The 13,933-nt window shown below is 40.6% G+C and overlaps 1 protein-coding gene across 12 annotated transcripts in view; it reads right to left on the bottom strand.

Annotated features, from left to right (window-relative positions):
* CADPS2 (calcium dependent secretion activator 2) overlaps positions 1 to 13,933 on the bottom strand; it is a 295,527-nt gene that overhangs the window by 46,487 nt on the left and 235,107 nt on the right. For all 12 annotated transcript variants that reach the window (XM_072147011.1, XM_072147001.1, XM_072147004.1 and 9 more), the window contains one exon: positions 2,587 to 2,742. In XM_072147011.1, the coding sequence (XP_072003112.1) occupies positions 2,587 to 2,742 (156 nt within the window). The remainder of the gene's footprint in view (positions 1 to 2,586; positions 2,743 to 13,933) is intronic.

Raw genomic sequence — 13,933 nt, forward strand, 5'->3', positions numbered from 1 at the left:
TTTCCCATTTTTTCATTTCCATTTTTCACTCCCCACCTTCAAAAATCTATAACTTTTTTACTTTTACACGTAAAAAGCTATGTGACGGCTTGTTTTTTGCGTAACAAATTGCACTTCATAGTGATTGCATTGAATATTCCATGCCATGTACTGGGAAGCGGGAAAAAAATTCCAAATGCAGTGAAAATGGTGAAAAAACGCATTTGTGTCGTATTCTTGTGGGCTTGGATATTACGGCTTTCACTTCACGCCACAAATTACGCATCTAATTTATTCTTTGGGTCAGTACGATTACAGGGATAGCAAATTTTCCGTTACGGGGTTAAACGCAGTGAAAAACCGTTATTATATTTTGATAGATCAGGCATTTTCGGACGCGGCGATACCTAATGTGTTTATAATTTTTACTGTTTATTTATATTTATATCAGTTCTAGGGAAAGGGGGGTGATTTGAATTTTTAGGTTTTTTTAATTATAATTTTTTTTTAACTTTTTTGTAATTTTTATTTTTACTATTTTTCAGACTCCCTAGGGTACTTTAACTCTAGGTTGTCTGATCGATCCTACCATATACTGCCATACTACAGTATGGCAGTATATGGGGATTTTACTCCTCATACATTACAATGTGCTGACCCGAAGCTACCATGGCGACGGATCACCGCTCCCCGATGACGTCACGGGGAGCGGCGATCCTCGGAAAGATGGCGGCGCCCATGCGCCGCCATCAGTTTGAAGCCGCCGGCAGCTTTGCCGGCAGCGATCAGCAAGCAAACACCCGCGATCGCTGCCGGCACCGATCGCGGGTGTTACTGGTAAGCCTTTGCTGCAATATGCAGCAGAGACTTACCGGCTATGGAGAGGGCTCGGCCCGCGAGCCCTCTCCATGCAGTGTAACGCGACCGCCGCCGTGAATACACGGCGGGCGGTCGCGAACCGGTTAAAAATTATTGCCATTGTTGACATATTTGCCAGAGACTATACATATTACATACCAAAACAACCATCAAGCATCAATTTATAATGGTCATTTTAAGTTAATTTTTTAATTAAAAAATTATATATTATACATTAGAAAAAATATTTTTTGTAACTTTATCCCTCCCAAAAAAAACAAAATAGAAAGAAAGTACCCTTTTAATTTTCAACTAGCCATATGTGTAACAAAAAAAAAATTAATCTAAATTTTTTTTTACTAATTTTCAGATAAAAAAGGACCTCTGCACGTCAAAAAAGAAGGGGAAAGGGACTTTCTAGACAACAGCCAAAGATTCCAGTACACTCAAAAGGAAGGTTAATTATAATTACAGAGATACATAATATTGTGTGAGCAGAGAGAGCACGATAGACAGAGTGACCAAACATTTTGAAACCATTCGATAGAATCCACTCCATTGTAACCTAGTTGTTAAAATTTTCTTTTTACAAAGAAGGATGGAAATAACTCAATAATTCTAGAGAAAACCAAATGAGCCAAAGAGATGACTGCTGCCATTAGAATACATTGGCCTTGCTTGAAGAGTAGCTTATTGTCTACTAAACTAAGTCGAGGGAACTTGTACTGAGCAACCTTATCTACTAATCCAATAGTTCTAGATCAAAACCAATAGTTCTAGACAAGGCCCATCACATATGAAGGGCTGACCCTCCTACATCACAACTTTTGAAGCATAGAGGAGAGAATGAGGGATCATAAGCATGTAAACAAGTTGCAATTTTCTTATATTTTAACCGCTTATCACAACAGGATGTACCAGATTATCCTTGTGCGATAGCAGGTGTATGAAGTTTATGGCCAAAATTTCCTTAGAACCTATATATACTGAATGAATATACACTCTGAGTGACTGAAATATTCTTATTGAATACTTCGTTCTGTACAATGTTGAATGTGCTGACAATAAAATCACAAATAATTCATCAATGGAAATCAAACTTATTAACCAACGGAGGCCTGGATTTGGAGTCGCCCACAAAATTAAAGTAGAAAAACACACTACAGGCTGATCCAACTAATGTCCTTAAAACAAGTCAAAATGAGGCTTAGTATTGTGTGTGGCCTCCACATGGCTATATGATTTACCTACAAACACCTCAACATGCTCCTGATGCGGATGGTCTCCTGAGGGTTCTTCTCTCAGACCTTGACTAAAACATCCCCCAACTCCTGGACGGTCATTGGAGAAACGTGAAGTTGGTGGATGGAGTGAAACTTGATGTCCTAGATATGCAAAATCAGATTCAGGTCTGGGGAACGAGCAGGCCAGTCTGTAGCTTCAATCTTGCAGGAACTGCTGACACACTCCAGCCACATGAGGTCTAGCATTGTCCTGCATTCCAAAGAAATGCCACCCATGCCATTGCAGTCAGCAATTTCCGTCAGCTCCATAGAGATTTATGGAGCAGAATGTTCATGCATGGCCGTCTACACTATTATCTAGACGGAGCGACGAGGGGTCCAACAGAGGTACTTGGGACCCCATCAGACCCCTGTGGATAGGGCCTAACTTGTGTTTGTGGGAAAACCCCTTTATACAACCTACCAAAAATAAACTATAACTGTGAATAGTTTTGGGATAGCTTACCTTTTAACACAAGCTTCTATCATATCACTTGCCATGAGTTTCAGTCGTTGCTCCAGATGGTTGGCAAATTCTGGTTCTGGCCAGTGAAGATCATGGATGAACTCTTGAAGAGCATCCAGTTTCCAGAACAAATCTTCTGAAGTTGCAGAACCATTCCTATAGAAGAAATTCTAAATGTTATCTTTGCTACAAAGTAAGCACGGCAAAGTATGCAATGTTTATAAAGCATACAGTTTATGACTAGTTACTGTAAATAGTATAAACACCTGCCCATGGTCTGTGAATGGTGTTACAACTCTTCTCATTTATGTACAATACGGGACTTTTATGTAGTACCAAAACAGGAGTATATTTTCACTTTAAAACATAGCTAAATGGATAAAACCAATAATTAAATACTGTTGTGGCCTATATTTTCTCCCTTTCTTTCTGCACAAGTTGTCTATATGAACGCTCCCTCAGTACTCAGACAGCAGAAGATAAGAAGAAGTTGTTAAAGTTTCTAACAAATTACCTTCTCACTTATCTCTTTACAGAGCTAAGCTATAGTGTGTAATGTTCTCCATTGTTGTTAAGCATCTTCTCCTTATCTATCTGTGAGTACAGAATTCAGAACCGCTTCAAACTCTTTGTGACTAAGGGTCATTGGTACCTGAATACCCAGGTCAATGTATTTAGTTCTGTTCTGCTCTTCTTTAATGTCCATTTGTTTTGAACTGTTCTACATATAATAACAATTTTTTTTATTAATTTAAGATTTTAACTTAAATAATAACTAGAGAAGAGCGGACCTGATGGTCGGGTTAAGCTTTCAGGTTCGCCCATCTGACCGTGACTTTTTGCCAAATTTGTGGCTTAACAGGCAACCCAGCGAATTTATGCCCCTAGCCATGTCTATGACTGGTCAGGGGGACACCTCATCTCTATTAATAACATGCAGACAAATAAAAAAATATTTGTTTAGGTGTCACGGTTTAGAATATATAACCAAAGTTGTCCACTATCTTGACATCTATAAGTGTGCCATCTGCATGGAGAATATGCAAATAGGACGTATACAAGCCACTCCTGAAGATGCACTATTACAAGGGAAGAAAAAAACAGGACAAGCATTTTTCTTATATATAAACTTTTTCTTGTAAAAACATTTCTTTTATAAACCTTTTTCTTTTATATAAAATATTTTCTTTTTTATAATCTTGAATATCAAGTGTATTTTTTTCAAAAAATGGATATATACTTAAAGTTATACTTTTAGTTTTATGTAGAGAAAACAGAAAAAATGGTAGTAGAGGGAAGCTGTGGTTTAGAATTCATCTTTTTTTTTAATCCAATCTTTTTTTATCGTACACACAGTAACAAGTTTTTACAACACACAGTAACAAGTAAAGGAAAAACTAACCCTCGCCCCTCCTCCCCTCCCCTCGAGGGCCATACAGCATGAAAGAATATTTCCAGTATAAAGTATACAATATACATTAATTGAGAGAGTTAACATCCTGTGAGAGAGTACACCGAGGGCCGTACGCCCCATTACATTTATGATGAATAGAGCCTATAGAAGCCAGTATGCGTTCACGATATCCATGAGACATTTACAATATAGATTGTTACAGTGCATGAAATGGGCTACTTTGTATACATACAGACGGTAATCCCTGTGATTCCAGCCAGGGCCCCCAAATTTTTTTCAACCGCCTTATTTTTGAGATACACCCTTTTTTCCAACATGATTATCTTATTAATTTTGTTAATAAATGCTTGCTTAGCAGGTGGAGCAGCCTGAATCCAACGATATTCAATCAGTTTTCTCACCTGGTAAATCATCCGGGCTATACCCAGTCATACTCCCCTCTCACCTGAAACCTTGTCTACTCAACCCAAAATGCATACAAGGTGGCAGGGATTTGCACATCGTAAACTTTTTTAACAAGTTCTAATACCTCCTTCCACAAAGCTCCCAAATGAGGACACTCCCACATTATGTTCAAAAAATGTGCCCCCTCGCTGTCAAATCGAAGGCAGCAGTCATCACTCCTTATGCCAACCCTATGCATCCACACTGGGGTTTTATATGTTCTGTGGCACAGAAATAATTGTGAGAGCCTTTGTTTCATACTAGGTGACAGCTCATGCATCCAGGCTAGGATGGATATCCACTGCTCATCTGTCAAGAGCCCTAGGTCAGTTTCCCATTTAGAGCAGATCGTTAGTAGGAATTTTTTATGGTATTCTTCAAGTAGTTGTCTATATATTGGTGATACAACCCCTCTGCCATCTCCCGGAGAGATTAGGGTGTCGAGCACCAGATGGTGTCTAACAGTCAAGGGGGTATCCCTCATCTCTGTGTCTAGAGCATATCACAGCTGGAGGTAGTGATAAAACATGTGGTAGTTGGAACTCCTCGTGCAGCTGCTCAAAACTCTTTACAACGCCATTTGATACCACTGGCGTAACCTGTGAATCCCCTTAGTTTTATATTTTCCCACCTCCTGTAATTTAGTCACCTCAGGAAGTCTCGGGTTCCTCCATAGAGGTGCAGCCCTTCAACCCCAGCATCAGTTTGTCCCTCGACACACTTCAATCAGGGGGTCAAGTCTGGGCACCTATCTCAAGAAGGTAGAGAGGGGGTCTTCCTCCATTACGATAGGACAGAAGGCGTTCTACTTCAGAGCTATCAGGTCCCCACCCCTTCAGCTGTTGCAACTGGGCAGCTAGAAAGTACAGATATGGGTTGGGCACTACTAACCCCCCTTCATCTTTTGCCCTCTGCAATGTCTCTAGATGAATACTAACCACCTTTTTCCACCAGATCAGGGAACTAAATATACCCTGTATACGATAGAAGTAAGACATTGGAATCTATACTGGTGAATTATGAAACAAATAAAGAAACTAGGTAGCAGCACCCCCTGATATTGTTTAAACAGTTCAGGGGGAAGGCCATCCACCCCCCAGAGACTTATCATTTTGGAAACTTATGAAGGCCAATTGCAGATCTAAGTCTCTGAGTCCCTGTTTGACGCTCATAAATTGTGCCCTCTTTCGCTGCTCTTCAGCTGAAAAATCTGGGAATATGGAGATCCTGCTCAGGATTGTATCACGGTCCTTGAAGTGCAGGATTCGCAGCAATACAGGTTTTGGCACATTGCCAGACAGAAGAGGCCTAGTAAGAACGCCCTGCGCCCTCTCTATAGCAAACAATGGGGTTTAGGTTTCCTTCCCAAATACCCCCAGGATCCAGTCCTCAAAGAAATCTCCAGGGTTTTTCTCCTCTGCTCTTTCAGGCACACCAACCAAACGCAGGTTGCTCCATGAAGTCGGTTTTCCATATCATCAGCCTTGATTTTTAGGGCAACCATGTCATTTTGTTGGACTGGTCATCTTGGACTGGTGTGACTATCCTCCAGCTCCCCCACACGTTCCTCTAAGGCGCCCACTCTCTCTGAGACCTTTCGCATGTTGTGCCTGATTATGTTAACATCTTCTCTGACACCGCTAATTCTCATTGTGAGAGTAGTCAAAGCGGCACTGCACTGCTGAACTTCTTTAAACACAGCAGAAAGTGTGGGCTCAGGAGATAATACAGTAGAGGGTGTACCTGGAGCTGTTGCTGCATCATTAGAGCGTTGGGGGAGCAGGACCACGAGGTCTGCACATGTTTCAGAGAAGGCTTCATCTGATGTGGCAGTGGGGGCCATTCATCCAGGTCTTCCCCTGCCTCTCCCCACTCGGTGCCCACCGGGTCACCTATGTGGCTGGGTGCCCTGTCCACTGCTGGGTTCTGAGAGAAGCGGCTCAGCCATTACACTATATCCACGGTATCACGTCTTCCGGTTGTCAGAGTGGTACTACAAGAGCCCGGCTTTGGTTGGCTCCTTTTCTTTTGGGCCTCGACTCTTATTTCTTCTGCCTCCGGCCATTGGGATGACGATTTTTTTTGTATGTAAGATCCACCCAAAGAATAAAGAAGATGTGTCATTTGGAGAGCATAGTGAAAACCGTAAAAGCTGCACCCACAAGAAAATGGCACAAATGCATTTTTTCACCAATTTCGCCACATTTGGAATTTTCCCACTTCCCAGTAAATGGCATGGGGTTTTAAATACTGTTACTACAATGTACAATTTACTACACAGAAAACACCCACCCACAGCGGGATTTAACTAATTACATTTACTTATTTTCAAACAACGTTTTTCCTTCATACTATTGAAGTGATTATTGAGGAGTTTTTCCTCTAACAGATATACGAAAATGGAACCTGATGCAATACAACCAGCCTTCATTACGGAGAACACACTAGATGCCAGAAACCGCAAACTAGCGGAAGTGTTCAATGTGAACTCAGATGTAGTGGCTATTAACTCCGACTTGAAGACCAGGATGCATCAACTGGAAAAACTTTCTCTTCAAGAGCTAAGAACCTGGTGGGACCATAACTCACTCAACTCATATTTGCAGAAAAATATGATCCCACGGGGTCTAAGAATGAGAAAGAGACCAACTACAGTCTATAGCGAGGATTTCCTGATAAAATGGGATAATATACTGTCCGATTGTTCATTTGCCTTAATCAAACTTATAGTGGAAGAAGAGGCCCTTAAACTTCAAACCCTGAGACAGGAGATTAATCAAATGGTTCCTGATTTGGATCAATACAAAGATGTACCGGAATATTTACAATTAAAAGAAAATTTATCGACGGCAACAACTAAGCTGGAGCAGCATATAATGGAAACAAAGAAAAGAAAATTTCTACGTGACTCAGAAGATTATACCTCTGGTTATATTTACACAAAGAGACCCTCAGAAATTTCGACCCCACGATCCATTCTGAAAAAGAAATATAAAAAACGTAATAAGGACAAAAAGGCTATGAAAGTTTCCTTTAGTTCATCCGAAATGGACTCGGACACCTCAGTCGGTGAATCGGACAGTTCTCAAATACCCTCTGGGGACACTCCCAAGCGAAAACCGTCAAAAAACAGACCAGGAGAGCAGGCCGTAAACACCGGAGACACCGTTTCAGGACAGAACCGCGACTATGTGACGAGAAGCAAAAAGAAGGGACACCGTTAACTCACCTCTCTCTTAAAGGGGGGGGGGACAGGGGACAGTAGTTTCTTAAATTTATCTGCTTGTATTTTTTCCAGGGACCAGATCTGTGTACTTGAAAAGGGTTTGAATTTTGCACCTTCGGGACGGTTTGACGTCTTTAATACATTGTTAGATGTAAACCGCTTTGTCAGAGCCTTAACAGTTAAACGGCATTTCTTTGAATGTGATCTTAGTCCAGATACTACACATCACCATAACATTGAGATCAGAAATGAGTACACGGACCTGGCATTTAGGGACCAGTGCACTCTTTTGGATCTCAACAATCTCAAAACTATCACTGAGTGTGAGAGACATGTACATACAGTACCTACTATATCCTCTAACAAGTTTTTTTATCCGGTCAACGCTAGAGTACGTGCAATGGATCAATTCCAACAAGTAGTAGAGAGAGACCTGGTAGATCTTTATAGAGAGGGACAGTCGTCACAGGGTGATAATTTAGCCCCACGTTTGAGAAGAGCCCTCACTGAGTTAGAGTCCAACAAACAAGTCGTTATAAGAATGGCGGATAAGGGGGGAAAGGTGGTAGCTCTGGACAAAAATTTATACAGGAAACTAGCCATGAGCATTCTGGATGATAAACTGACATATAGAAGGATAGATACAGACCCCACACCGATATTCCAGAAACAAATTCTTGACATTATACAGGAAGGAATAGCCCTGGGAATCATACCCGAAAACAGTAAAGATGCGTTCTGCCCACCTTACCCAGTCATACCAATATTCCACGGGTTACCCAAGGTTCATAAAAACACCTTCCCACCTTCTCTTAGACCCATAATATCGGGAATAGGATCATTGAATGAGCATTTATGCGAATGGTTAGATAGGTTATTGCAACCTTTGGTTCTAAAATTACCGGGTCACCTGAAGGACAGCAAGGAGGTTCTGAGAGTCTTCAATAATTTTGTGTGGAATGAGGGGTATACATGGGTCACGTGTGACGTTAGTTCCCTGTATAGTTCTATCCCCCATGACCTTGCACTAATTGCTTTAGCACATCACCTATATAAATCAAGCTTATATTCTGTAGAACTATGTGAGTTCCTCATTGATGTCACGAAATACCTATTGACACATAATTTCTTTTCTTTTGATGGTGTCTTCTTTGTACAGATCAAAGGAGCGCCAATGGGGGCACGGTTTTCACCCTCACTGGCAAACCTTTTCATGTCATGGTGGGAGGAGGAATTTATTTATTCAGAACTGAATCCATTTTTGGGGAGCATTGCCTGGTACGGGCGATACATCGACGACATACTCATTGTGTGGTCGGGCGATGTGTCGTCCGTACCAGGCTTTGTTACCCATCTAAATACCAATAATGCTAACCTTAGTTTTACGTTTGACTTCAACAAGAAAGAGGTAGCTTTCCTGGATCTCATGTTGAAGGGATGTACATCTGAACACAGAGTCAAAACTACTTTATTCAGAAAAAAAACAGCGGGGAACACAGTTTTAAGTGCGAACAGTAATCATCCAGCCCACACGATGAAGGCTATACCGGTGGCGGAGTTTATCAGACTTAGGAGAGCGTGTACAGAGGAGACGGAGTTTTTGAGTCAAGCTAAAGTTCTTGGTCAGAGACTATTGTCCAGGGATTATCCCCAATGGTCCATTAATAGAGCGTTTAACATTGCCATATCTAAGGACCGACAAGACCTCCTAAAAACCAATAAAATAAATGTAAATTTGGCAGATCCCAAGAGTCAAAGGTTACTTTTTCTACGCAGTACAGTGTGGATTTTTCCCACATAATAAATATTTTAAGAAAAAATCTACCTATCTTATACCAAGATGACAAACTGAACTCGATACTTAAAAATGGTTGCAATTTTGTTTCTAAAAAGGGCCCTACTTTGGGTACAAAATTATCCCCTAGTCTCTTTCAGGATTGCATCAACAATGATAACGGAGGAACGTGGTTGAGCACAAAAGGTTTTTACCGTTGTGGGTCAACACGATGCAATGTATGTCAATTTGCCAAACATACGATCGTTTTTTCTTCTCATAACGACAACAAACCACACTCGATCAAAACATTTATTAATTGTGACTCCACATTTATAATTTATGTTATCGGGTGCGAAGTTTGTAATATGTCCTATGTAGGATGCACTACTAGGAAACTAAAGACACGAATTGCAGAGCACCTACGGGACTGCTCCAAAAGCATGGAGAACAACATGTCGGGAGCGTCCAGACACTTTGCCTCTGTCCATGCAGGTGATGTCTCTGCTTTCCGTTTTTTTGGTATGGAAAAAATCCATAAGGGGAAAAGAGGAGGTGATAGACGCAGGACCCTTTTAAGACGTGAAGCCTTTTGGATTTTTAAATTAGGCACTAGAATCCCTGCAGGTCTTAACATAAGGTCGGACCTTTCCCTCTTCTATTAAAATATATATATCCACATTTTCCCCCCCCTTTAACCTGACTTTACAAACATATGGGTTCTTTCTTTTGGGTTAGTGCCGGAAAGAGGACAGAAAACAAAAGGGCTTCCTAATGCGTTTTTCTTCAACATTGTGTTTGCTATACTGTAGTTGCTATTGTGTTCCCGGAAATATGTCTCTAACATCGGATGTTATATCCCTATGCATATTCCTTTCTCTGCATTTAGATAATGACTTGTCTAGTAGGGATTTGCGTTGTTTATTGTAAACGTTGTTATCCTATTACATAACCTATGTAACTGGACCGCATTCGTGCGATGACGACACGGGAAGTACACACTCCCCCTGTGACGTCGCTGCCACGTCTGTGCACACACCCCCCTGAACGGTGATTGGTGGTTGATGGTTTTAAATATTTTACCTATGTAGTAGACTATATGCCATGACTAAGAGCACGGACGTGCTCGAAACGCGTAGGCGATACTTCTACCTCCCGTAACGTTTTAAGATGTTCCAATAAATATCAACGTTTTAGAGGATGTGCCGCTTCTGCTCCTTCTTCCAAAGTCCACAGAATACAAGACCTCACATAGCTAAATAAAAAATGTGAACGAATGGAAAAGGCAGGCAGCACTCCAAGGTTCAAATCAAACGTGAGTGATTTTTATTGAACCGGGTAGCGACGTTTCGGTGTTAGACACCTTTTTCAAGCTTGAAAAAGGTGTCTAACACCGAAACGTCGCTACCGTTTCAATAAAAATCACTCACGTTTGATTTGAACCTTGGAGTGCTGCCTGCCTTTTCCATTCGTTGACTACAAACCAGGATCAAGCCGAAATCCTTGGAGGCATTGCACCCCTCCTTTTCAGGAGTCACGTTACTGTGCGGACTTGAACTTTTTCCATTTTAAATAAAAAATGTGTATATTTGTTAAGGGGTTAATCTTACATTTTGCATAATTAAATGCTAAATGTAGTGCTTTATTTGGTATACAATATATCGCAATCTTCTCCACAGCACTCTAACTTTTTTGTAACAGGAATATGTGTACTTAAAACAATTTTAAACATAACATTACAAAAATATCAAATAATTCCTTTTGATGAGCAAAATAAACAAAATGGAAACTGAATTCTGTACAAAAAGATTAAAAAAATAGTCATTAGCTAAGTTCAAACAAGTGTTTATAAGTTTAAATCACAATAACGGTACCCTAAGCAGAACCAAAAAAAGTAAATGCCACTTCAGTAATTAAAATGATTATTATCATCCTACCAATGGCCTCCTAATCTTTAAGGCTGTTTTCTTTGTCACTTTCAGTGCCAGCAAATGTGCAGGGATCTGTAGGTCTAGCCAAGTTATCCCTTGAGCTAAAATTCCCAGTAGACCAATCATAGCAAAACACAAAGCATTTCACATAACACATTACACTCCCTAATATCTCCCAAACCTGAGGATTCAATGCCCCAAATGCACCATTATAGAACAGCCACTAAAAAAAACAACATAAAATCCAACAATGAAATATCTAAATGACATGTTCTTTAGTAACTAAACTCAAGAATCGTACACAAGAAAATAAGATAAATAAATTAGAATTTATATTAACATTACACACTATATTACATTATATATTACAAATATATATCACTTACATATATATTTATCCAGCAAAATACATTTCAAACTTTCACTTATAATTATAAAAATATGACATTTTCTAATAACTTTTTTTAAAATTTTGATACATGAACCTGTTGGGCATTTTAAATCGATTTGCTTAATTTTACATTTCTGATTTGCAATTATACCTACATGCAAAACATTAGCACTTTTTAATAGGTAATAGGTATATTTGACCTGGTAGGTGTTAAACTATTTCTACTATAATTACTTTTATTTCATATCTTAAATCAGAATTCTTGAAAGTACAATATGTACTGTAATAATTCACTGTTGTATTTTCATCTAAACCATCGACAATTTGTGTTTGTATTGTCTCAAGAACTACAACATTTGCCTCGAGGGGCTATGCAATTAACGGCAGCATGCCAGAAATCCCCATGTTGCAAACCACCATGTGTGTAAGTTGATAACCCAGTCCCTTGGACAAGCCTGTTACCTGAGGATAAGATTACTATCAGTCCCTGCTATTCATGAATGTAATATATGTTCAATACATTCAAGTAAAACAACAGAGTAGGTTTAGGTAATGCCCAAAGGAACAATACCACAATGTAATATTTCTAACGGGTACTGTATATAACAATATACTAACATAAATAATACAACAGTAAAAGAAAATATGCTGACAACTATAACTTTAACACCATTAAAATTAGCAAAACATATCAACAAATCAAAACCTAGATTAGAAACAGAATTCCAATTTTTGCACATAATTCATGACAATAATTAACCAAGCAAAATAATCGGGATCCTTTCTTGTAACCATATTATATAAAAAATGTGTTTATTAGATATACATTAAAATATTTTGGCACACAGGCCGAAATCTAAAACATTGATAGTCCATACATGTACAATAACAGTTACAGCATAGATGGACATCACTCATGGGGTCCTCAGGACTGCACATGCCTCAATACACAGTGTTTGGAAAAGCATGCGTCTTACCATTCCTGTAGACCATATGGGGTGGGTCGTCAAGGGTTAACTCACATGCTCTTACCACGGAATTAATGCTCAAAGTCAGTGTACTGTTGAGTCACTCTCCCTAACACCCTTATGCTTCACTCCCGCCCTTACAAGGGCAGTACCAAATACTGTCAGTGTGCCAAACTTTAAACCTATGTAATCCCTCCCACTAATTCCTGGGTCTTCCCTGACGCCAATCGCGTGGTTGCCGCCCACCTCATGTTGCAGCATGCTGATGAAGTGGGCTAGGCGCAATCGATGATGTGTCTACAGGGTGGGGGGAGTGTCTGCAGGTTACTTGTGGTTGCCAGAGAAACCAAGCCGCGCAACATGCTATTGCTGCTGCTGAACGCGGGTACAGCTTATCTATGGACTGTTGCCAGCACCAGCCAGCACTCTGCACTCCTATAGGAATAACAGTGACTATTTAATCTAAGTAGAATAAGTTTACCGACTATAGTGTTTTCTCCATCCATATTGGGAAATCACTCATATCCAGATATAGGGGCATGTAGCTGATTACGCCCCCCTATATAAATTCCTAAATTTTCATTCCAGTGGTAGAATGACTGCTGGCCAATAGTTTGTGGACCTATCAAGGCTAATGTTACATATGGGTCCCAATGTACCTATGGGTTACAACCCCACGAGACTCTCCAGGAATGTAAAAGGCCAGCGTCCTCCTTATTGGTCCTGCCATCAAGGCTCTGAAGAGAAAGCCGTCCGTGTTCCCAAGCGTTTCCAGACGCCTTTGTGTATTCTGTGATTCCTGTGTTCCGTGGTGTTCCCATGTTCCATGGCGGTCCTGGTGTCCTGTGGCAGTCCTGGTGTCCTGTGGCGCTCCTGGACTCCTGTGGCGCTCCTGGTATCCTGTGGCGCTCCTGGTATCCTGTGGCGCTCCTGGTATCCTGTGGCGCTCCTGGTATCCTGTGGCGGTACGGTAATCCAGTAGCCTTCTGAGGTCCTACCAGCCATCCGTGGTCCTGCCTTCCCCTGGTCCTGCCTTCCCGTGGCCCTGCCTTCCCATGGCCCTGCCTTCCCATGGCCCTGCCTTCTTTTTTTAACTTTTCTAGCTCTCCCAAAGGGAAAATACTTGTTGTGACCCAAATGTGAAAGCTAGAAACTACCTTAGGAATGAAGGCCAGATCTTTCTCAAGTACGATTACATG

Source organism: Engystomops pustulosus, chromosome 4 (genome assembly GCF_040894005.1).
Source record: "Engystomops pustulosus chromosome 4, aEngPut4.maternal, whole genome shotgun sequence".
NCBI lineage: Eukaryota > Metazoa > Chordata > Amphibia > Anura > Leptodactylidae > Engystomops > Engystomops pustulosus.